Here is a 20,742-nt window from a genome sequence, read left to right on the forward strand (position 1 = left end):
ACCCCCCCCCCCCCCCCCCCCCCCCTAATGGCACATTTGACGCTCTCTGCATCCTCAGCAACTCGGGCGCTCTTGAGCGCACGTTAAGCGGCTTCGCCCTGTACTGCAGCCCAAAGCATCCTTGACGGTCCGAAGATTTTGATCCCTTACAGCTGCCGACATAGCGCGAAAAACTGTTCGAAGGTCGTCCACCGGAAGAGCGCAGCCGACTCGGATCCGGACGCGGCGCAACAGCGACGACTGGGACCGGACATGGTCGATTCCGGGCCAGCCGAGAACAAGACACGCGCCCGAGACCAGGTTGAGGAGCAGCAGGCGCGCTCGGGGCACTTTCACCGGGAACTTGAGTGCGAACGTGCGGCTCACGCGCGGACGAGCGAGCGCACGGCCGCGCTCGGGCAAGCATCGAGCACAACTGTTCCGTCGCTATCGTCATCGTGAACGAGATCGGGCGCGTGCGGGAGGCGCTGCCGGCAACAGATCCTGATGCTGCTTCTGAGACGCCGTCAGATGAGCAGGCGCGGATTCGATCAAAAAGTCATCACCAGTCAACTCGATAGAGCCATCGCTGGTGGCTGATTCGAAGGAGCCGACGCCGAAGTAGGAGAGCGCCCAATCTAGCGAGAGCAGCACCGCTGGTCAAGCGGCTCGGCCCGATAGAGGTACACGCAGAGGCATGTTAGCGGGAGATGTTTGCCGAGCGGCGACGTGCAAAGGATGAGGCGGTACCGGAGCGGTCCGCGAAGGAAACTGAGATATCAAAAGTGCGTGGACGTTGGGTAGAAGTGGAAGATGCGCTGAGGGTCGAGCGTGAGATGTGGGCGGTGGAGGAGGCTCGGCGAATGAATGTAAAGCGCCGTTTTTGGTTCTGGCGATGCCGGGGACATTTCTTCAGCCTTCGAAGAGAACTTGAGAAGGCGATGAAAGCTGATGATGGCGTTGGCGCTGGTGCTCTATCATCGAACGACCGCTTTTTGGCGATTTATGAAACCGGAGAAGGAGATGGTTGCACTTTGACCGCTACTGCCATGGTCGACAATGGATGATCTAAACTGTTGCCTATACCGAAGCTCCCCTCGCTTACATCACTTTCGACTCTTTGACGTATCCGAGAGCCCTGAGCTTTCTCTTTAGCGCGCTCATGCCGCCGCCGTGTTCAAGCATGCGCTGCCGCCCAATCGCGAGGGAAAGCTACCAGAAACCTTACTCCTTGAAGCATCTGTGTCCCGGTTTCGCAATGACCCGTCCGCGCACCGCCCCTGCCGCCCCGTCTTCGTTCTACCGATCACTATTCAATTCAAATATTGCCTTTGAGCTTCATCCAAAGGTGGATTGGAGTAAAACCTTGCTATAGCGGGGACTTCTCCTCTACCGCGGATCTACGTTCTTGCGAGTCGCGTCGAAGGAGACTTGTTTCCCGCAAACGACCATAGATGGGGGACAGGCCCGAATTTGGTGAGGATGGAATTGCTTACCGAGCCCGGGGGAGTAGCAGGTACCAAGTGTCGTCCATGTAGAGACACGCTAGCAAGAGGTGGTCTCTAGACTGTGGCGGACTGAGCACCAAGACCGTGACGAAATAGTGCGCGAAGAATATCAAGATATATCAGTAGAGCGCTCGCGCCGGTTGTAGGCGGAAGATGCGCTGGCAGACGAGGGCATGCAAGATGCGGGCGCCGGTGCAAATGTGTAGCCCGGCGGAAGGGGAAGGCGCTGTTTCTGACTTCGGAAAAGCTGGAAAGTGTCTCTCCGAGTCGGTGGACGAGGATGATACTTGAGGCGATGAGTTTTCATCAAACAACGCTGGCGCAATTCAATCTTGTCTGATCATTGATGGAATCGAACTATTAGCGGAACGGCGTAACAGTTTAAAAGAACACGCAAGTCCCACTCTGAACATCCACGATGGTGGAAGGTGAAGAACAGTGTCTCCCGCAGCAATGTGAGGCTATTCGTCCTCTCGTGCTGTCCTCCTGAACTTCTTAACCCTGTATGCGCGTAGTGGCCTCGGGAGAACCGATGTTGCAAGAATTACCTCTGCAAACACCGGTCAATCTGTCGAGACTGATTACCTCGCGCGCATGCGAGTGTGCTACAGGTAGCACCACCTCCATTCGAGAGTGTACATTCACTAATTAGCGCTATCACGACAGATCCTCCTCCAGAACCCACGGGTCCCTTTGCAGAAGCTTTCCAGCTTCACGAACGTTTCCGTCAAAGCAGCGACCTGGAAGCAGCAAATCGATCAATCGAGATTTATCAGACCATTGCCACGCAATGTGCTACACAGCAGGGCTGCTCCGTTCATGATCAATGTCAAGGCGATCCTATTCCAGACATGGTGCATTTTCGCTGTAGAAGGTTCCACGTTCTCGCCCAGCTAGCCGGTGTCCTTCAAGATAAATTCCGGTACACCAACGATGACGATGATTTGAGCTCCGCTATAAAGAATGTTCAGGACGCCCTGGCTCAGTGTCTTGCAGAGGACGTTGCATGCCCCACGGTTCTTATGTTCTACGCAAATATTCTCGATTCACAGTCTTCCCGCACATTAAACCCTGAATCCAGGGAGGTTGCAATATCTGTTTGTCGACATGCTGCCCTCGTGTCTACCCCGGATAATCCGTTGAGAACAAACATCATCGGCCTCCTTGGGTGGATAACCCTGATGCGGTTTCGTGATGCTGGCAATCAGGTCTATTTAGAGGAGGCTCTGGATCTACAGCGATCGGCGGTGTCCATGGTTCTCCCATCGCAAGAAAATGATAGGCACAAGTACCTGCGCTACTTGGGCTACACTCTGCTCCTTAGGTATCAGGCCACCAGAAATCCTGAAGATCTAGAACAATCCGTCTCAGCATCTGCGGAAGCATTCGAGCTCTGCCCAATTACCCACATTGAGCGGAGTGTTGTTGTCCGTCAAATGATGGACTCACTGCGCTTAAGGTGCTACAACTCTGGTAACATTGATGATATCAATCGAGCGATAGATATTGGACGAGATGCTCTCAAAGCTGCGTCCACAAACAGCAACATCGGAGATATACTCAGGGAAGCATTAGGTGGTATGCTCATTTTACGCCATCAAATCACTCTATCAGGGGGGGATGACATTGAAGAGGCCGTCCAACTTCTGAGGGTTACCTTCATGCGTTCTCTTTCCGGTTCGATGGATCAAGTAGCTCGGTCTGTACATCTCGCCATCTCTCTGCGTCTGCTCTTCCTTTGGGACGGTGACTTAGGCCACCTTGAGGAAGCCCTTGAGCTGAACCGTCAGGCGGCAGGCGTCTTACCTTACTCAGATATGAGGTGGTTTATCACAGCTCAAGAGTTAGCAGATTCATTGTCAGCGCGCTTCTCAGAGGTCGGAGATGCTTCAGATCTCGTGGAGGCACTCGAATGGGATCACCGTGCCATCGCAGCCATATCACCATCACATGCCAGTTACAGCAGTGTTGTCTTGAACACAATATCTCACCTATGCCTTCGATACGAAATCCATCACCGTCTGGAGGATCTGGAAGAGGCTGTGGTACTATCACAGGAACTGCTGGAAGTTTTGCCGGACGGTCACATCGATAAATTCGACACCGCGCGCCGACTAGCGAAGGCGCTCTTGCTGCGTGGACAACACAACAGCGATGCCTTGGACATCGAAAGAGCCGTCCATGAACTAGTATCATGGAGATACGAGCTCTCACAAACATCCGCCGCCCAAGACTGTCTTCGTATTATCACCACCTGCCATCTGATCAAATATCGTGGATCGAGAGATCCGAGCGAGATGGACCGAGCAATGGAAATGATGAAGGATGCTTCAAACATAACTCAACGTAGCCAGCGTGAGCGCTATCAAGGGATCATCACTGCCGCGATGTTGCACATCGAACGAGGAACACGCTACCAGGATCTTTGCCTTGCCTTGAGTTATGTTCAGGATGCATTGGAGAATAACCATATTGATGTGCGATCTCGACTCAAAGAATCTATCGCCATTCTGGATACCATCCGCGCGCAACATGGTGACATAATTGCCTCCGAACATCCGGTACCCACCCAGCTCCTTGCCATATATCGACAGACCATCAGCCTGCTGCCACGCACTGCGTTCCTGGGTCTCCACTTTCGATCCCGCTTGCAGTCTTTGCGATCAGCTCAGAGTGTAGCTCTTCATGGTGCATGCTACGCACTCAAGATGTCTCTTCCAGAGACAGCGATAGAGATTATTGAGCAAGGCCGTGCGGTGTTTTGGACGCATCTCTCGCGGTTGCGATCTCCTTTCGACCCAGTTCCAGAGGGATTGCGTGACCGACTATCCTCACTAGCTAGACAACTGGAACGAGCAGAGAACAGTTCTCATACCGACGACGCACTGGGTAGACGAGCCGCAGAAGCAGAGAGCGCACAGCGAAGGCGGCAGTGCGAAGAGTTCAACTCGCTTCTAGAGGAGATTCGTGGTATGTCGGGCCTTGAGCGTTTTCTCCTGCCGGATGAATACGCCGCGCTGGCAAGGGCCGCATACAAAGGACCTGTGATCGTTCTGATATCAAGCTCGCTTGGATGCTATGCTGTGGTCATACGATCGCCCGGTAGTCCCATCAGCATCCCCCTCAGAAAAGTCGAAGATTCCTGGCTCGTGGAGTCAAGTTTCACGTGGCGTGTAGCGGTAGAAGATGTGAGGTCGATCTTGAGAGATCGTCTGAAGATCTCGAAAGTAGCTTCCCAGCGTCCAGTACCAGTTCGCGTGAACATCGTCGATATTCTGCGGAGCTTGTGGGAAAAGGTAGTCATCCCGGTCCTGACGGCCATAGGACTCAGGGTAATAATCATGCTCCATCACGTTGAAGGCAATGCTGACCGTATAATATTCTAGCCGGCTACCGGCCGAAGGCGGCCCCGCGTATGGTGGTGCCCCACCGGGAATTTCTCGTGCCTTCCCATTCATGCTGCTGGCGCTGACGGAGCGAGGTGCTCCGACTATGTGGTCTCATCATATACACCCACTCTCGGAGTCCTCATTTCTGCCAGAGAAGCGGCCATGCCGAAGAAGCAGGAAATGCGTGCGCTCGTAGCCGCAGTACCGCGTTCGGATGCATCCCAGTGCAAAGACCTTCTATCAACACGTGACGAAGTCAGCTATATCCGAGACGCACTTCCGAAAGAGAGTCTCATACCTCTTCTGCCGGAAGACGATGCCTTGGTCGGGGATGGTGGCGGAATGAGTGCGAAGGGACTACTCGATAAGTTACCCAAAGCAACTATCCTACACCTTGCGTGTCATGGCCAACAGAATTCGGATGATCCCCTGAAGAGCGGTTTCGTGATGCGCGATGAGATGTTGACGATTGAAAGGCTGGTGCCGGAGCCGCTCCCGAACGCGTTCTTAGGTTTCCTGAGCGCCTGCGAGACTGCAAAGGGGGATGAGGTGAGTGACAGACTCATCGGCTCGAATCGAAGTCTGACCCTGCTCAGGAACAACCCGACCAGACGATTCATCTCGCAGCAACGTTGTTGTTCGCCGGCTTCAAAAGTGTAATTGCTACACTCTGGTGAGCGGTCGCTCGACTTGGCAACGAATAGAATACCACGCTTACTCCGTGTACACGCAGGTCCATGGAGGATATCGACGGACCACAGATCGCCAAGTCGGTATATCGTGACATATTCAGTGGAGACTCGGAGTATATTGATCCGGACGATATCGCATATGCGCTTGATGGAGCGGTCCAAGAGCTGCGCGAGATTCATCCGGATCCGAGCCGATGGGCTCCGTACATACATCTTGGGATATGAGCAGTTCTCGTGGTTTTCGTTTTCGTCCTTGTCTATCTGATAGTTTTAGGTATATGTATACGGTCCATGAAAACGTTGGTGTGTATGCTTGAGCGCCGCAAGAACTGACCTGCCCTAAACTCATTTAACGGCGCCAGCGTGAACGCACATCGGCTGCGAACATTGCCACGATGTCCGTGATGTCCATCAGGCCCTGGCTCTTACGGTTCAGAAGGGACTCCATCGTCCACAGCTCGTCTGATACGACCTTGATTGTTCACCATCTCTACGTCTAGTCTGCGCAGCGTCGACGCGAAGAGGAACGATACCATCTCTGATGAAGGGCAGCATCAAGCTGGTGGTAGCCATCGCGTACGCGCCTCCTCGGGCGCAGGTGCTCACGGCGCTGCACAAGGACGGCAAGCAGAGAAACTTGCATCAAGCATTGCGCTCAGACTTTCGGGCACTGGGAGGGATCCCACTTCCCAAGGCGAAGTCGATCGCGTTTGGGTTGCGCGACGAAATCGGGTTCATCACATGTTCTTGGGCGTATAGCAAAGTTAGTGATGCTCGCGCTGTCCGCGAGTAAAAACTTATTGATGCCATGACTCCAGCAAACGGCGGACAATATCTGTTTCAAGATCGTCGAGGCCAAACAGGACGTGATGGTTGATCTGTGCATGTACGTCCATCTCACGGTTCGGGCAAGAACGGCTAAAAACCGTTCATCTCCAGAGTGACTATCGCTTATCGGTACGTCCTCGTTTGTATTTCGTTCATTATGCCACCAACACGTTACAGCCTAGTGGTCAGCGGCAAGGTGGAGATGCCTGAAAGCGCGTTCGGCACTCATGGCCAAACGATCAATTCCCGCCTCCCTTACCGCGTCGACCTCACAGGTCTGACAGAAATGATGGAGATTGCGCCGCCAGCTGTCACTTATACCATCACCACGCGTTCGCCCACCACTAGTCGTTCTAAGGTCGAAATCCAAGCCCCAACGCCCACGAAATCGGCGTTCTCTGCGGAACGCACGAGCCTCCCTACAGCACCTTCAACGGCAGCAACGGTTGCAGAGTCGGAATATCGTGAACCCCTAGGAACGCTCAGAGAACGACCCATCATCGTAGAGGACGAAACTCCAACATTTACCACACGGTATACGCCCCTCGCGACACTCTCGTCTAGCAAAGTCGCAACAGGAGCTAACTCAATCCTACCGAACAAGGGCAATGTCAAAGGGCACCGGAGCGAGCCCGTACCTTCAGTCCATCCATTACCACCGAAACCGATGCCGAGGAGTGATAGCCCTTTACCCGACATCGCGACGGGAGATCTCGTCAACATATTCCATCACGTCCCTCCGCGACATGCCTCATGCGTTGGACGGCCCCAAGCGCAGGCAATCCCGGCTTCTGTTAATGGCGAGCCAAACGGCACTAGAGCTCACGACGCTCGTGAGTTTTTCTCCCGCTTCAGTCTACTTAAGTTCATACCGCTTTTGCAGTTATCCCTGGTAGTCATCATGTGACTACGCGTTCTCCGGACGATTCCGACCCATCCGGACGCCCGACGAAGCGGCGCCGGATCTTTACCGATGACCCTCCCCGGGCAGATCCATCCGACGGAACCAGGGATTTCGCCATGGTTCCTCCATTGACAAAGAAGCAAAAGCGGCGCCAGCAGAAGCAACTTCTGACGCAGCTGAACGCCCATCCCGTTATCTCGGTTGAGAAAGGTGATGGCAAAGGAGCGTCAGCCTCGTCGATCGAGAACCCAGATGTGACAACATACGTGGAGGAGCCGATGGCGGAGCCTGTTTCGGAGAAGGGATCGCGGGCCTCCTCGAACGAGGTGGATCGTATGGTTCTAGACGCTAGCCCCGCGCCGCCGGATCGCGATGAACCTTCGGAATGTGGTGGCGACGGCGATGGCGCACTTCGTGCCGAGCTAATGCGCCTCCAGGCTCAACTCGCCGCGCTCGAGGATCGCTGTACCGACCTCGAGGCTGAGTGCGCCGTGCTCGACACGGAGGCGCACGAGAAAGGAGAGCTCGCGGATCGCGGACAGGAGACGAAGCTGGATCAGGATCACGCCCAGGAAGTCGCAGAAGATTTGAAGGCGGAGAAGCGGGCGCATGCGGAAACGCAGGACTTACTCGATCAGGCGGCACAATCCCAAGAGGCACTCGACGACGACATGGGTGAGATGGCAATGGCACTGCAGGAGCTCGGGAATGAGAACAACGCTCTCGTCCGCGTCCTCGAAGGCGCCGTCGAGCGGGCTCGTCGAATGGTTCCCGGTCAACCTGACGATTCGTCCCTGGAGAATCCGACAGGCGAGCAGAGTTCCCCGCGTTGGTGGTCGGGCCTCGTTTCTCGGTCCTTTGACAGCCTGCAGGACCACCTACGAGACGTCAAAGACGCGCTAGCGCAGCGGGCTCGGGAGAACGAGGACCTGCTGCGGAGGCTGCGCGAGGCGGAGGCTGCTTTTGACGACGAGCTTCGCGCGAAGGAGACGGCGAGGACGGACGCTGAAGAGTCGGCGGGACATGCCAAAGAGAGCCTTTGGCGAATGGAGACGGCGGAACGTGCACTGCAGCTCGAAAGCGTACGTCGCTTGGAAGCAGAAGCGGCGCTGCAGAAGGAGAGGGAGCGACGACTGCTGGCGGAGTCCAGCTTGGGCGACGTGATTGCCGAGTCTGCCTCCCCCTTCATTGTCCCCGCGTTGTTGGACGCTTTTCTGGACTTGACGCGGATGACCTCACAGGCGATGACCCAAGCCGGCGGAGGATGATACGTACGAAATCCGATTACCATTTCGTCTTCACGTGCCTGTACTCGTGAATACGTGCGTTACTCATACTAGCATCGAGTGGAATCGAGCGACCCACGGAAACATAAAGGGGTTTCGACCGCCCAGCGAAGGATTAGGGCATGTCCACCATCACCTGCGACGTCTTTTCGATGTCGGCCGCATGTGGTCTGTTGTGACTGCGGTAGTTCAAGCATTTCTGGGCTAATTCCCAAATGGGTTTTGGCATGTCCCGAGCGGAGCCTTCTGCCACGAGACGGGGTCCCCAGCGGTGATGTTCAGGGTGGGGAGCGCATGCCGCCGAATCCATGTTTAACGTGGGACGAAGCAGAAGCGAGACTGTGGATGGAGGAAAGCAATGCAAATCGAGATTGCACACTCGCCACGAGCGCCTACGCGGCGAAGTAGCCACCGTGACCGACCACAGTAGCCACATATTGAAGTTATTGTCGCATGTCTCAGCTCGCGACAGCTTCGACCTCCTGCATTGCTGGTAATCGACAGCCGGAGTGGCTGGAAAGGCCACGATCCTGAATATAAAAGGAGCAGACCCGGTGCGGTCATGATCACCGTACTGTCAGATTTGCGCACTCGCCACGCCGGCTTGTAGCCCCTATCTTCGGCCATTCGATACGAGCGACGATGGACTCCTTTACATCTTCACTGCTGCTCCGTGCGCGCGAGAAGAATGCAGCGTTAGGGAGGCAGCTTGCGAAGGCCCTCGAATCGCTGCGAGAAAAGGACTTACAGACCTTCATTGATAACATGCACGAAGTGAGTATTTACTCGTCTCAAGGAACGTCGCTGCGGCGTCTCTGACCACACGTCCTCTGGGACAGGTCACCTCACAATGGCGCAACGAGGATCCCGCTGATTCGTACGCGCTCCTACCCTCACCCATCGCGCCGCTACCTTCGAAACTGACAAAAGCTCGTCCTCAGGAGCTTCTCCCGCCTCCTCGCGCAGTTATGCCAAGAGACGCAAAGCTTGCCCGCTGCTCTCCTCTTCACGGACATCGCCCCGTCCAGCGCCCCCGAACCCACCCGCCTCGGCAGCTCCTCAGACGTTTTCAAGGGCACGCTAACCACGTCGCGCACGGACCGGAAGCCCACGACTCGGGCTCAACATGTCGCGCTCAAGCGCCTTCGCATCTTTCCCTACCCCGTCGCCGCGCCGCCGCCGCGATACTACGTACGTCCCGGCACGCCCCCCCTCGTGTTTCCGTTATATTTCGCGCGGTCTGAGCATGCGTCATGTCGAAGGGCGATTTTGTGCGCTGGAACCTGCTGCGACACCCGCACGTGCTCCCTTTCCTGGGATTGACGCAGCAGCGCCAGCAGGAGCTGGGGGCCGGGTGCTGCATCGTCACGCCCTGGCAGAAGCACGGCAACGTTCGCGCGTTTTTGCGCGACCACCCCGATCCAACCGAGATCAGTCGTCTTGTGCGTTGTGTCTCTGCACCTTTCCCCCGCCCTGAGAGCGCTCCGTTGATATGATCGGTGGGGTTATTTATTCCAGCTGCTCGAAGTCGCACGCGGTTTGGAGTACCTACACAGCGAGGGTCTCGTCCACGGCGATCTGCGCGGGGTAAGCATCCAAGACCCCTCGCGTCCTCATTTAAAAAATTCCATTTTTTTTTTCTGACCGAGTAACGTTGGATCTGGCAGGCCAACGTGCTCGTCCACGACGATGGACGCGCGCAGATCGCCGACTACGGCCTGCGCAGGTGGCTCGACGACGCGGCGATGGAGGAGTTGGCCGGCGAGGGCGGCATTAAAAACGCGCGATGGGAGCCGCCTGAGTATATGGCACCATCATCCAGCGCCGACGGGGAAGGCGGCGAGGTCTGGACGCCCGCCGGGGACGTGTACTCTTTCGGTCTCCTGTGCTGGGAGGTGAGTCACGAAAAACCGCAGGATCCCCGCTCGCGGATTCAGCGTTGGATTATTCGATTCTGATCTATATGGACCCAAAGCTTTGGGCGGGCAAGTGCCCGTTTTGGGAGACGAAGCGGAGCGCGGCGGTGATCCTGGCGGTGATCAAGGGCAAGAGGCCTGATCGGCCGTCCGTTCAGGCGGGGTACGTTAGGGATATGCCCGGTGCGCTTTGGGATTTGGTGCAGAAGTGCTGGGTACGCGATCCGGGGGCGAGGCCGACAATGAACGAGGTTGTGCGAACCATGTCAGCTTGGTGAGCTTGAGTCTCGACGAGAAAGAAGTATGAAGTACTTATAGGATGAAGCTTGGATTATTTGTATGTACTGTACTTTTACGACCGTAAGTTCGGCCAGGTCGGAGGGGGACAGGGGACACGACCCAAGTTCGCGGCCGTGGGAAGTTCATCCGCAGCCTGCCCGGGGGACACGTGCTTACGAGGTCAGATTTTCTTGATCACACGGTCAGATTTGAGACTCTCACGGTCAGATATAATGTGTCCCGGAGGTTCGGAGTGCCAGGGGGACAGGGGACAATAAGTTCGGTTCGGGTGCCCCGGGGACGCGGGACGAACTTACGGTCGTAAAAGTACAGTATGTTGTTGACGCATCGTGACCCACCTATGCAGTGTTGCCTTTGTATACCAATTTCCAACATGAAATTGACACTCATCGTCTTCCACGAATCCGCCAACAACTTCTATCCTTTCGAAGTCCGCGGGTCATGTGCCTGAACTGAGATGACATCATCAGGCAGTTGCTCGATGGCCGCTGCTTACGGTCGTGTTTCGGTCTCAGCCCATGGTTTCACGCTCATCACTTCGTCTCCGGACTCCGCTTCTGGTGTTGCTACTCAGTATTCTCGACGGTGCTGCGATGTATCCATACAGAGATTCGTCTGGGGAGACGCCCGTGACAAATCCGTATACAGCTGAAGCACATGGTGCCAAGCGGCATCGTCGCTCAAGAAGACGTCCATTTAACCATCTTTTCCCATTGCCCACTCGGCTCACCACGACTGTCTAGGATGGTATCACCAGATGACCTTCCCTCTACACCTCCGCCGGCCCATCGCCGGTTACCTGCTGCCCCGGAGCAATTCATCTGACACACGTTCATCACCCCGCCCGTGGCATCCCTGCCGTGGTCTTAGCGCCCCGCTCCGAAACCGCCGCGTCCTATGAGACCCGTCCACTCTGACACACGAGGCCCGTCCACGTCCACGCTATCCGCGAACCCTTCTTCCCTCGAACAGTGCGTCCGTGATGCCATGCCCGCCCGAAGCCAGGAAGTTCGACGACCCGGGCTTATAAGGGTTCCCCAACCCACCCCGGCCGACGGTTCGACGCGCGACCGCCCTCGGACATCCCGCCGCGCCGATGCTCTCCGCGCTGATGCTCCGCACGCTCGTGCTCGTCGCCGCATCAGTCGGCCAGCTGGCCGCTGGCGCCGCCCTCCCCGCCAGCGCGAGCACCAGCAAGCACGACGTGACGCCGCTCCCGGACTACGTCCTCACCTTCGCCCCGCTCTCCTACCTCTACTCGGGCGAATCCTGGTGGCCCGCGGACATCGCCGACTTCGTGACGCACGTCACCCCCCAGGTCAACTTTGACGCCATCCCGCCCTCACCCGTCACGCTCGAGAACGTGGCGACGCTGAACTCGTCCGTGTTCCTGACGAGCAACGACTTTGTGGAGGACGACGGCGGGCACGATTGGCTCACGAACGCGGCCAACATCCCGGACGAGACCGGGTATACGCCGGCGCCGGCGACGATCGTCGCCGTCGAGAAGCCGGGCGGCATCCTCGACGCGTTCTATTTTTACTTCTACGCGTTCGACCACGCCGCGTGCGTACCCCCCGCCCTCTCTTTCCGTTTCAGGAAACGTCGTTGCTAAACGCGGGGATTGGGATTTTCAGGTTCCTCGACATCCCGTTCGGCAACCACGTCGGAGACTGGGAGCACTCTATGGTCCGATTGTACGTCCGCCCGCCCACCTAGCCCCTCCCCGCTTCGTTCCCTCCTAAAACCATCGTCCACCACAGCATCAACGGCACGCCGACCGACATCTACCTCTCCGCGCACAGCGGCGGCGCGGCATACACCTACCCCGCCCTCGTCGCCCACAACTCGTCCGGCCGCGCGCAGACCTTCATCGCCGTCGGCTCGCACGCGAACTACGCCACCTCGGGGGCGCAGCTCTACCCGCTCCCCGTCATCGGCCCGCTCGCGGACCACACCAACTTTGGCCCCCTCTGGGACGTGGCGAAGAACTACCGCGGGTTCTGGTTCGATAACAGCACGCAGACGTTTAGCGTCGCGGGAGGCGTGGATATCGGCGGGCAGGAGTTGGAGGGGGAGGGCGCGGGCTGGTTGGAGTTCCTCGGGAAGTGGGGGGACGAGCAGTATCCGATCGGGTTGGAGCACGATCAGTATTGCGTGAGCGACGACGAGTGTCATTTCGTCAGCGGCCCTACCGGTGCGTATATACCTTTTCACTGCCACTACCTCATACAGCCTCTGACCGTGTTATCCTTCTCATCAGGACCGATCGCGAAGAACTTGGGACGGACGGCGGTATGCCAGGACGAGAGCGGTTGCACGATCAAGACTTCGAGGTAGATTGCATGGAATGTTTCTACGACCACTTTTCACGACAGCTTTCATCGCACGACGGACGGGTCATTATCTGGCGCTACCCTACCCAACTTCAACTGTGTATCCATACAACGTCATTATGATAAGTTATCCTCAACGAGTTGCAGTGTACCAGTCCCTGCGTTTCAAAACCTTGGCCGGCAGCTGCGCGTCTCTGCTCATCTCCGCTCAGAAGATGAACGACTCGGGCTCGATTGATCCTCACGGCCTGTTTGTGACGGTTTAGGGACCAGTGGATGTCGACAATTCGCCATCCGCATCCAGGCGCGCTACGGAAAGGACAGTATGCGGAACCTCGAGAGATACCACTGCGTCACGTTCAAGTTGGAGAGTGATGCGTTGGTGGCCGTAAGGCGTATCTGATCGACGCCTATGTCGGCAACGTTCACGGTCAATACTCTGCTGAAGAACCCTGCTAGTCTCTTCCCAGGTACATCGAAGCGCATCGTAGGATCAGTGCCCGGTTGAAGGTGACCAATGCATGTAACCGTTTTCGTCCCTACAGCTGGTACTGACCGGGATTCTGTGTACACCCCGGGCATATTACGGCCAATGTCCATTCGTTCTCCTGACGTTTCAACCCTCCTCCTCTTTTCCAGGATCGCTGCCGCGCTCGAGCATCTCAACGGAACTGGATTCTTCTCTTTTTCTTGTGCCCGTCCAAGGGGCTCGGGTCCGCTGTCCCTGGTCCATTCTTTCTTGTATAAAAAATGGATGCGACATGCAGATCGTTACGCATTCATGACTCGCATCCCCAAGGAGCATCATGGATCATAGGAATTTTCGCGACAAAGAACCCCCATGCAAAAGAATGTTTCGGAGGTACAGCACGCGCTCCAGTTACGTTACATTCGCCAATTGTTCTCTTTACAATCTCTGCTCGTCCTGTTGCACCCTCACCAACCCCGCCCATGCTTCCATCAAATCGGCAGCAGGACCGGTACTTGCACTGTTGTCAGCCCCGGCAACTGGGAGCGCGAAAGACTGATTCCACGGCTCGAACGGCCGCTGGTCAACTCGGCAGATCGTGTGATTATCGGACGGCGGGACGCCGTTGACGAAGTAGTCCCGGACCTTCTGTGCGGTACAGAACGAGGTCTGGGAGGTCGTGCAGTGGCCCCAGCCGTCGGCCTGCTGCACCAGTCGCGCGTTGTTGCCCAGCCGAGCGTTTGCCGCCCGCGCGCTCGCGAGGGAGGTGACGGGATCGTAGGTGTTCCTGGTGAGTTGCGTTGTCCCGTCAGCGATTGGGAAGGGCAGGTTGCGTGAGGTGTGCGTACGAGAGAATCAGGATGGGCGTGTCGAGCGTATCGTCCTCCATGTCGAAGGTGCCGTTGTACCGGCTCCGGCGCGGGGCGACGCCGGCCGCGTCCCAGTGGTGACAGAAGGCGAGCTTGAAGAAGCCGTCGCCGTTGCGGCGCGAGTAGCGCTCGAGCGTGCCAAGAGTGAGATCGACGATTTCCGCGTCAGACGGCGCCGCGCGGTGCTCGTCGTACGCTTTGGTATCCGCGCACTATACGATCCGGGCTTTCGTTTCAGAAAACTGGGGAGCGAGCGCGAGGACGGAGAAGGATCGAAACTCACCCAGATGGGGTACGTCACGAACCGGGAATCGTCCGGTTGACTGCCACCTTCACGATCGACCTTGGGCATGGTCACGTTCACGAGCCCGGTGAAGTTGCCCTGGAACGCCTCGCTGAGGTGCACGGCGAGGTCCGGCCAGGACGTGATGCTGTACACGGATCGGAAGACGATGTCGCGCACGTTCTGGGCGGTGGCGATCGCGGGCTGGCCGAGGCCGAATACCGGGCGCGGCTTGAGATATAGGTCGTCGATGAGCGCGTCCGTGGCGGAGACGATCTCGGTGGGCGCGAGATGCGAGAGCGCGCAGGCATCGCCAGCACCGGAGCAGGAGCGTGCGAAGGAGGCGAAGACGTTGTCTACGTCGTCGAGGCCCTCTGTACGCGGGGTCACTCATGGAGCCATAGGATGAGGTATTATGATAATCACCATGGAAGGCCAGGGCAGGGTAGTCAGACCAGACGACGGGGTTCACGACGCCGTCAATGATGACGCGGCCGATACGCGAGGGTGGCAGAATCTTGACGAGGTATTGGCCGATAACCGTTCCGTAAGAGAAGCCCCAGACTGAGAGGGGGATGGAACGGTGTTAACGAGAGTTAGAAGCGGGACCGAACTGGGATGTGCTCACAGTTGACGCGTTTTTCCTCGCCCTCGATGATGCGCGATAGGTAGTCGATGTCCCGTACGACCGCCTCCGTACCTAGCGACAGAACCGGTCACAAAGCTAGCATTTGACAAGACATACAGGACGCGCGTACCGAGATAGGGGATGTACTCGCCCGTCCTCTCCGCGCACCTCTGCGCCAGAGATGCGGTCGCAGCGCTGAATCGCGCGACCTGTTTGGAGAGATCCTCATTCGCATCCGCGAGTAACGTCTGGTTGATGGGAAGGTTGAGGTTCCTGTCGTATACGGCGGAGTAGACATCCGCGTCGAGCTTGGTTTCGAAGCAGGACAGGTAGGGACGCGTTTGGTTGATTCCCCTGGGGTCGAATCCGATGATGTCGTACTGACCTAGTGTCCTGTCAGCGATCGACGCATGAAAGTCTGTTGGGCACGTACCTTTGAGGATCTTGTTGAAGTATGGCCCACGCCTGTAGGTCATGGAGGTCCCGGAACCGCCTGTGATCCATCAGCGTGTGCCTCCGACGGCGACTGGCTACGCACCGGGACCTCCGGGGTTGATGAATATCGCGCCTTGTCTACGACGTTGCTTAGCACGGGTCAATCCTGGAGCCATTTCAAGTCTATTCACACCTATTCTCCGAGTCGGTGGCAAGGTGCTGCGTCACGGCTATTGACATGGTCCTTGGGTCGCTCCCATTGTGATAGTCCAGAGGCACAGAGATGTTGGCACATTGAAATCCGTCGCCACAGGAGACCCATATGACGCCCCTGTCGGGTGTCCTACGCCCACCATGAACGCACTTGAGGGTGTCGGCGATCAAATCCCGAGTTGTTGTCCAGAACAAGAGCAAGAGCGCGAGCAGGCAAGCGAGGATCTTCCGGTGCGGTTGCACAGCACTTTGACGAGTCGTTGAGCCGGCTGATGCAGGCAGCAATTCATCGAGCTTGCCCATATTGTAGACAGGTTAGACCCAGGTATACCACTGAGCGCGTACAGTGGCAGATCTAGATGGTCCGAGGGACGAACCCTACTCTCGGGTTCACGCGCATTGCGGTCCTGCAGTCTCGCGCAGAGAGCACGCAGAGAGGTCCACCGTGAGGTGTGGGTGAAGCGTCTCAGCTTGGGCGCAGGCCGGGTGCGAGCGCGACGGCTCGCCCCCGGCCTACTCGGTCGGATCTCTCTCAGTGTGTTCAGTGTGCTTCGGGAGTGTTGTACTCTACTCTCTATTGTAATCCCGGTTGTGAATCTAAACACTGTGCTCCTAAAAACCACGGAAAGTATGTCTATGATGACAGGGAGTGGAGGGCGGGACGAAAAAAACGACGAAGGAGCTCGACCCCCTCGTCGCCCTCGAAAGCGGAAGCAAGGGAGCCAGCGAGGCGACCTCCTCCGCCCAAGAACTGGCACCGCCACTCGTGGCCTCCGCTCCGGTGCGCCCCCTCCATCTTGTCCCTGCTTTCCATGTATTGCTGCCAATCCTCTTGACCACGGGCGCTCAGTAATGAGATGGATCCTGCACTTCCGATGGCACCCCAGCTCGGACTAAAAGATGGATTTGGCGGGGCGATGGTCGGTGCCGCGATTCTTGGCTATGGACGTCCTTTGTGCAGGTAGCTCATGAAGCAGTCCCACTGGCATTACACTTTTTCGGGAAAGCACTATGAGAGCGCCTATCTCATTGCGTATCCCTCATAGGTGATTCTATACCATTGGTAACAGGTGTCAAGTAAAGCAGTGACGGGACTGAAAAAATGATGTGGCGCGAACGGAACAATCAACAATCCAGCATGGCGTGCCACACGGGGAAGGAAACTTATTTAAGGCCCAAGGGACGATACCATCTCCACCTGCCTCTCTTTTACCATCACGATGTCGATGTACACACCATGTCTCCCCCAGGAGATGTGGGACTACATCATCGACCTCGTTCCGGAGTCCCTCGACAACAGGTCAAGTCAAGTCACGCTCCTCGCCCTTTGTCTCACCTGCAGGGCGTTCAAGACCCGCAGCCAGCAGAATCTCTATCGAGCCCCCTGTGTCTTCACCCCTGCCGTTTGCGCCTGGCTCGGAGGAACCTTCGGCACCTTTCCGACACTTTCTAGGTGTCTTACGAACCTGGCCATTGATGGGCGCCGATGGCCGACAAGCACCGTCGATGATATATTCGGCAAAATCTCTCTCAACTTGCCTCATGTTATGAAGACCTGCCGGAATATCCAACGACTCACGATCCACAACTTCTCCATCAAACAAAGCTGTGGCTATGATCTCTTCCCCTACCCAATAGATTGTGAACCGTGCCCATCGCTTCAAGAGCTCATAGTCCAGAACTGTGACTTTGGGGACTACTATGACCTCGTGGCCTTGTTCTGTGCGGCGCCCTCGCTCCATTCTTTGACCATGACAGATGTGCGTGTAGCCACATGCAGCAGATTCGCGCCCATGAAGCTTAACGGCGCGGAGATGGGCATCTACGACGTTTATCTATCCGACAGCATCACTTCATTCATATACCACAACCCCTCGCCCTCAAATCACCCTTGCCTCGACCGACATATAATCCTTTCGAGCGCTCCTTGTGCGCACCGCCTCACGGCCTCTGTGATTTCTGTCGAAGACCGTCAATTCCTTGAGGACCTCGCATATTTCGGATATACTGAGGATATCACTCTCTCAGTGAGCCGCAGGCTCCAGGGCTATTGTGAGTATCATCTTCTCATCATCTAACGCTCTCTGACCGTAGCCCTGCGCGCCGCCTACGGTCTGTCTTCTTCAGACAATTTCAAGTCACCTCTTCGTATAGGATCGCTACTATCGCTCGCCTTGAAAGAGCTCCCGTTCGATGTTCCATTCCAAGGTCCTTTAGGAGCGAAGTGCGCGAGTGAAGTCATCCTTCATCTCAGCTCTCGAGTGCTGCGAAGCATCACGCTGTGCGTCCCCGACGAACCGGGTACTAACACCGGAGATCTTTGGCCCGGGTTCAACTGGACTGCGGTGGACAGGGTGCTGGCTTCCAAACACTTTCCGGAGCTGATGGAAGTTGTGGTACGCCGGGGAAGCAACATCGTGACCCTCAGCGTGGTTCGTTCCGGCATCAGGAAGGACGACGAAGAATTGGTGACAGAAGTCCAACGACGGTTGCCCAAGTTATCTCAGAGGTTTGGGCAATGATCTCGTCTTGTTCTTCTGACTGGGCAATGCATGTTATACTGTCACGAATATTATATACGCACATTTTCCTCGTCATGGCTGCACGTTATTCAGAGACAGCGACCCTTTTTCGGGGTTCGCGGGTTTACGTAACTGTGAATCTGCTCTCCGCCCTTGCCAGCGATGACTGCGCATCATTTCAAGCTTTCAATATTAGTGTACGAAATAAATCGCTTTCAGCCACTGCCGTATCGAGTTGCATGTCCAGCCGGATCTTCTCTGCAGCATTTGGGCGCTCGACTGCTTGTTGAACATGCAAATGAGATGACACGCATAGTGCAACTTCCTTCGGGCTGCGTCGGAGGCAGGGATAACTTCTCCACATCCATACGAGAACATAAGTGAGCACGATCATTTTCAGCTATATGCCCTCATCACTGATGTGGATCTGCTAGTGGTGGACGCGATGTGGCTCTCTGTGAAAATTGCAGTTGCTTTAGGCCACACCTGCACACCGGTGGCTTGGTTTGGGGGCCACCCCAGCGGACCTTGCTGTTCGAGCACAGTTCCCAAATTGTGCTCACACGAAACGAGTACAAATAAGCCAACGCCCGGTCGGATAATCGCCACTGTTCTCGTCCTTGCGCATCTTCCGGGACTGAGACCATGTTGCGACGCTCGCCTCGACTTCCCCCGGAGATGATGGATCACGTTATCGACTTCGTACCGGAGTACCCGGACAATCAATCCAGTCAAGCTACGCTGCTCGCTCTCTGTCTCAGTTGCAAGGCTACCAAGCCACGCAGCGAGAGGAACCTCTTTAGGGCTCCCTACATCTCTTCTTCTACCGCCTGCTACTATTTTCAGAAGAAACTCACCGAGATCCCTGCCCGTCGCGAACGTGTTGAAAGCCTCGTAGTCAATGGGCGAACCTGGCTGGCTGCTTTACATATATCTGTGTCGGAGCCTCGTGGAAACACGAACTTCCACGTGCTACCAGACGTATTGCGCGCATGCCCAAACCTCAAGCACCTCACGATCTCCAATTTCTCCGATGGGCACGGATATAGCCTGCTGGAGTTTGCACGAACACAAAGAGAACACTCGGCGTTGCGATCGCTGACGGTCGAGAACTGCGAATTTCAAGAGTACAAAGACATCGAAGCCCTGTTGTGTCGCGTTCCCTCGCTCCGCTCCTTGACCATGAAGGACATAACGGTCTGTCAGCCTGTGGAAGCAGGTCTCCGCGCGGCCCAATCTCTCATCAAAGCACCTTTGATTCTACACGACCTGACCTTTCACGAAACGCGGGTCGCAGAACACTCCGATCGCTCCGTCTACGACCCCCGTTGTCACCCCCTTCACCGCTGGCTTATGGTACTCACCGCCGCTCACGCGGAACAAGTCGACGTATCGGTCATGTTCCTCGATGATCACATCTTCCTCGGCATCCTCCCTCCGTACGAAGACATGAAGGCGCTTTCTCTTTCATTCGGGCACAGGCTCCGCTGTCCCGCACCCTTTTTGCAAAAGGTGCAGAAACATGTTGTTGCACACGTGCCTGACTTCAGCTTTGGAATTTCCCACGAGACAAGACATGCGTGAGAGCTGCGCTGAGGGAAGCGCAAAGTCAGAAAAATTATTCGTTCAACCTGCACCACCATGTTCGGATATCTCATCGCAGCTGCTCGCCACGTCGTCAACGCTCTTTACCCTGCCTATGTGCAGGAGGATGAGAATCACGTTCGTCACTCCCTGCCACTCGCCATCAAGTATACACGCGAGACCGTGACCACTGTCCAGGTTCGCGGTAGCGAACACGTTGAATACACTATGCGTCAATTCGAGCCGCCTGCCTATGATGGCCACATCTTCGACACCGATTCCCTTCGCATCCCTCCAAACGAGGAGACCTGTCTGTTTTGGATGACAGAACATCCGCTTCCGCACGCACACTTCAAGCTTGGGGACATCTTTCAGTTACAGCTATACGACGGGCCCAACCAGATCACAGCAGACGTGCATTTCCAGCGAGCCATCTACAACAATGTCGACGATGTGATTGTCATCCTTGCTACTCTAGCTCCTCCCGCTTCACTCCGCCGAGGTCACACCAAGCTTTTCCGATACTTCGCCTACGAGCACTACGCCATGCTCTCTATGGTTCTCAAGAGTGAAGGTCTCCCACTCGCCGAAGATCCATGGC

General features: G+C 56.3%; 8 protein-coding genes across 8 annotated transcripts; 7 read left to right on the forward strand and 1 right to left on the reverse strand.

The window, feature by feature from the left end:
* Positions 1-3,067: 3,067 nt before the first annotated feature.
* PUNSTDRAFT_75950 (uncharacterized protein) lies at positions 3,068-3,565 on the forward strand (the record flags this gene model as incomplete). The annotated part of the gene is made up of 1 exon (XM_007388094.1): positions 3,068-3,565. A coding segment is annotated over one exon (498 nt), but the record flags the coding sequence as incomplete, so codon positions are not given.
* A 1,407-nt stretch (positions 3,566-4,972) lies between these two features.
* Positions 4,973-5,793, forward strand: PUNSTDRAFT_75909 (uncharacterized protein; the record flags this gene model as incomplete). Its single annotated transcript, XM_007388095.1, has 3 exons — positions 4,973-5,425; positions 5,473-5,549; positions 5,610-5,793. Coding segments are annotated over 3 exons (714 nt in total), but the record flags the coding sequence as incomplete, so codon positions are not given.
* Positions 5,794-5,978: 185 nt separating this feature from the next.
* PUNSTDRAFT_55442 (uncharacterized protein) lies at positions 5,979-8,641 on the forward strand. Its single transcript, XM_007388096.1, has 5 exons — positions 5,979-6,331; positions 6,387-6,454; positions 6,508-6,525; positions 6,574-7,229; positions 7,280-8,641. The coding sequence occupies exons 1-5, from the start codon at positions 6,110-6,112 to the stop codon at positions 8,566-8,568; spliced, it is 2,253 nt and encodes a 750-aa protein (XP_007388158.1). The 5' UTR covers positions 5,979-6,109; the 3' UTR covers positions 8,569-8,641.
* Positions 8,642-9,328: 687 nt separating this feature from the next.
* On the forward strand, positions 9,329-10,780 carry PUNSTDRAFT_108116 (kinase-like protein; the record flags this gene model as incomplete). The annotated part of the gene is made up of 7 exons (XM_007388097.1): positions 9,329-9,360; positions 9,426-9,463; positions 9,528-9,777; positions 9,849-10,028; positions 10,105-10,173; positions 10,254-10,481; positions 10,562-10,780. The coding sequence occupies exons 1-7, from the start codon at positions 9,352-9,354 to the stop codon at positions 10,778-10,780; spliced, it is 993 nt and encodes a 330-aa protein (XP_007388159.1). The 5' UTR covers positions 9,329-9,351.
* Positions 10,781-11,452: 672 nt separating this feature from the next.
* PUNSTDRAFT_92710 (uncharacterized protein) lies at positions 11,453-13,301 on the forward strand. The gene is made up of 4 exons (XM_007388098.1): positions 11,453-12,368; positions 12,440-12,499; positions 12,566-12,999; positions 13,066-13,301. Exons 1-4 carry the CDS (start codon positions 11,899-11,901, stop codon positions 13,140-13,142), a joined length of 1,041 nt encoding a protein of 346 aa, XP_007388160.1. The 5' UTR covers positions 11,453-11,898; the 3' UTR covers positions 13,143-13,301.
* Positions 13,302-13,963: 662 nt separating this feature from the next.
* PUNSTDRAFT_55444 (uncharacterized protein) lies at positions 13,964-16,347 on the reverse strand. Its single transcript, XM_007388099.1, has 9 exons — positions 16,016-16,347; positions 15,926-15,960; positions 15,821-15,880; positions 15,518-15,772; positions 15,388-15,459; positions 15,186-15,323; positions 14,760-15,133; positions 14,456-14,688; positions 13,964-14,394 (listed from the first exon to the last, which is right to left on the reverse strand). Exons 1-9 carry the CDS (start codon positions 16,336-16,338, stop codon positions 14,046-14,048), a joined length of 1,839 nt encoding a protein of 612 aa, XP_007388161.1. The 5' UTR covers positions 16,339-16,347; the 3' UTR covers positions 13,964-14,045.
* Positions 16,348-17,255: 908 nt separating this feature from the next.
* Positions 17,256-18,557, forward strand: PUNSTDRAFT_138411 (uncharacterized protein; the record flags this gene model as incomplete). Its single annotated transcript, XM_007388100.1, has 2 exons — positions 17,256-18,087; positions 18,130-18,557. 2 exons carry the CDS (start codon positions 17,256-17,258, stop codon positions 18,555-18,557), a joined length of 1,260 nt encoding a protein of 419 aa, XP_007388162.1.
* Positions 18,558-19,202: 645 nt separating this feature from the next.
* Positions 19,203-20,141, forward strand: PUNSTDRAFT_138412 (uncharacterized protein; the record flags this gene model as incomplete). Its single annotated transcript, XM_007388101.1, has 1 exon — positions 19,203-20,141. One exon carries the CDS (start codon positions 19,203-19,205, stop codon positions 20,139-20,141), a length of 939 nt encoding a protein of 312 aa, XP_007388163.1.
* Positions 20,142-20,742: the final 601 nt, after the last annotated feature.

The sequence above is a fragment of the Punctularia strigosozonata genome (assembly GCF_000264995.1).
Source record: "Punctularia strigosozonata HHB-11173 SS5 unplaced genomic scaffold PUNSTscaffold_16, whole genome shotgun sequence".
Classification (NCBI taxonomy): domain Eukaryota; kingdom Fungi; phylum Basidiomycota; class Agaricomycetes; order Corticiales; family Punctulariaceae; genus Punctularia; species Punctularia strigosozonata.

Coding starts and splice junctions, on each gene's coding strand:
- PUNSTDRAFT_55444 (XM_007388099.1), bottom strand. CDS start 16,338: ATGGGCAAGCTCGATGAATTGCTGCCTGCATCAGCCGGCTCAACGACT. Junction 15,460..15,517: donor CGAGTACATCCCCTATCTCG/GTACGCGCGTCC, acceptor TTCTGTCGCTAG/GTACGGAGGCGGTCGTACGG. Junction 15,134..15,185: donor CCCTGCCCTGGCCTTCCATG/GTGATTATCATA, acceptor CCCCGCGTACAG/AGGGCCTCGACGACGTAGAC.
- PUNSTDRAFT_92710 (XM_007388098.1), top strand. CDS start 11,899: ATGCTCTCCGCGCTGATGCTCCGCACGCTCGTGCTCGTCGCCGCATCA. Junction 12,369..12,439: donor TACGCGTTCGACCACGCCGC/GTGCGTACCCCC, acceptor TGGGATTTTCAG/GTTCCTCGACATCCCGTTCG. Junction 13,000..13,065: donor TTTCGTCAGCGGCCCTACCG/GTGCGTATATAC, acceptor CCTTCTCATCAG/GACCGATCGCGAAGAACTTG.
- PUNSTDRAFT_55442 (XM_007388096.1), top strand. CDS start 6,110: ATGAAGGGCAGCATCAAGCTGGTGGTAGCCATCGCGTACGCGCCTCCT. Junction 6,332..6,386: donor GTTCTTGGGCGTATAGCAAA/GTTAGTGATGCT, acceptor CCATGACTCCAG/CAAACGGCGGACAATATCTG. Junction 7,230..7,279: donor CACTAGAGCTCACGACGCTC/GTGAGTTTTTCT, acceptor CCGCTTTTGCAG/TTATCCCTGGTAGTCATCAT.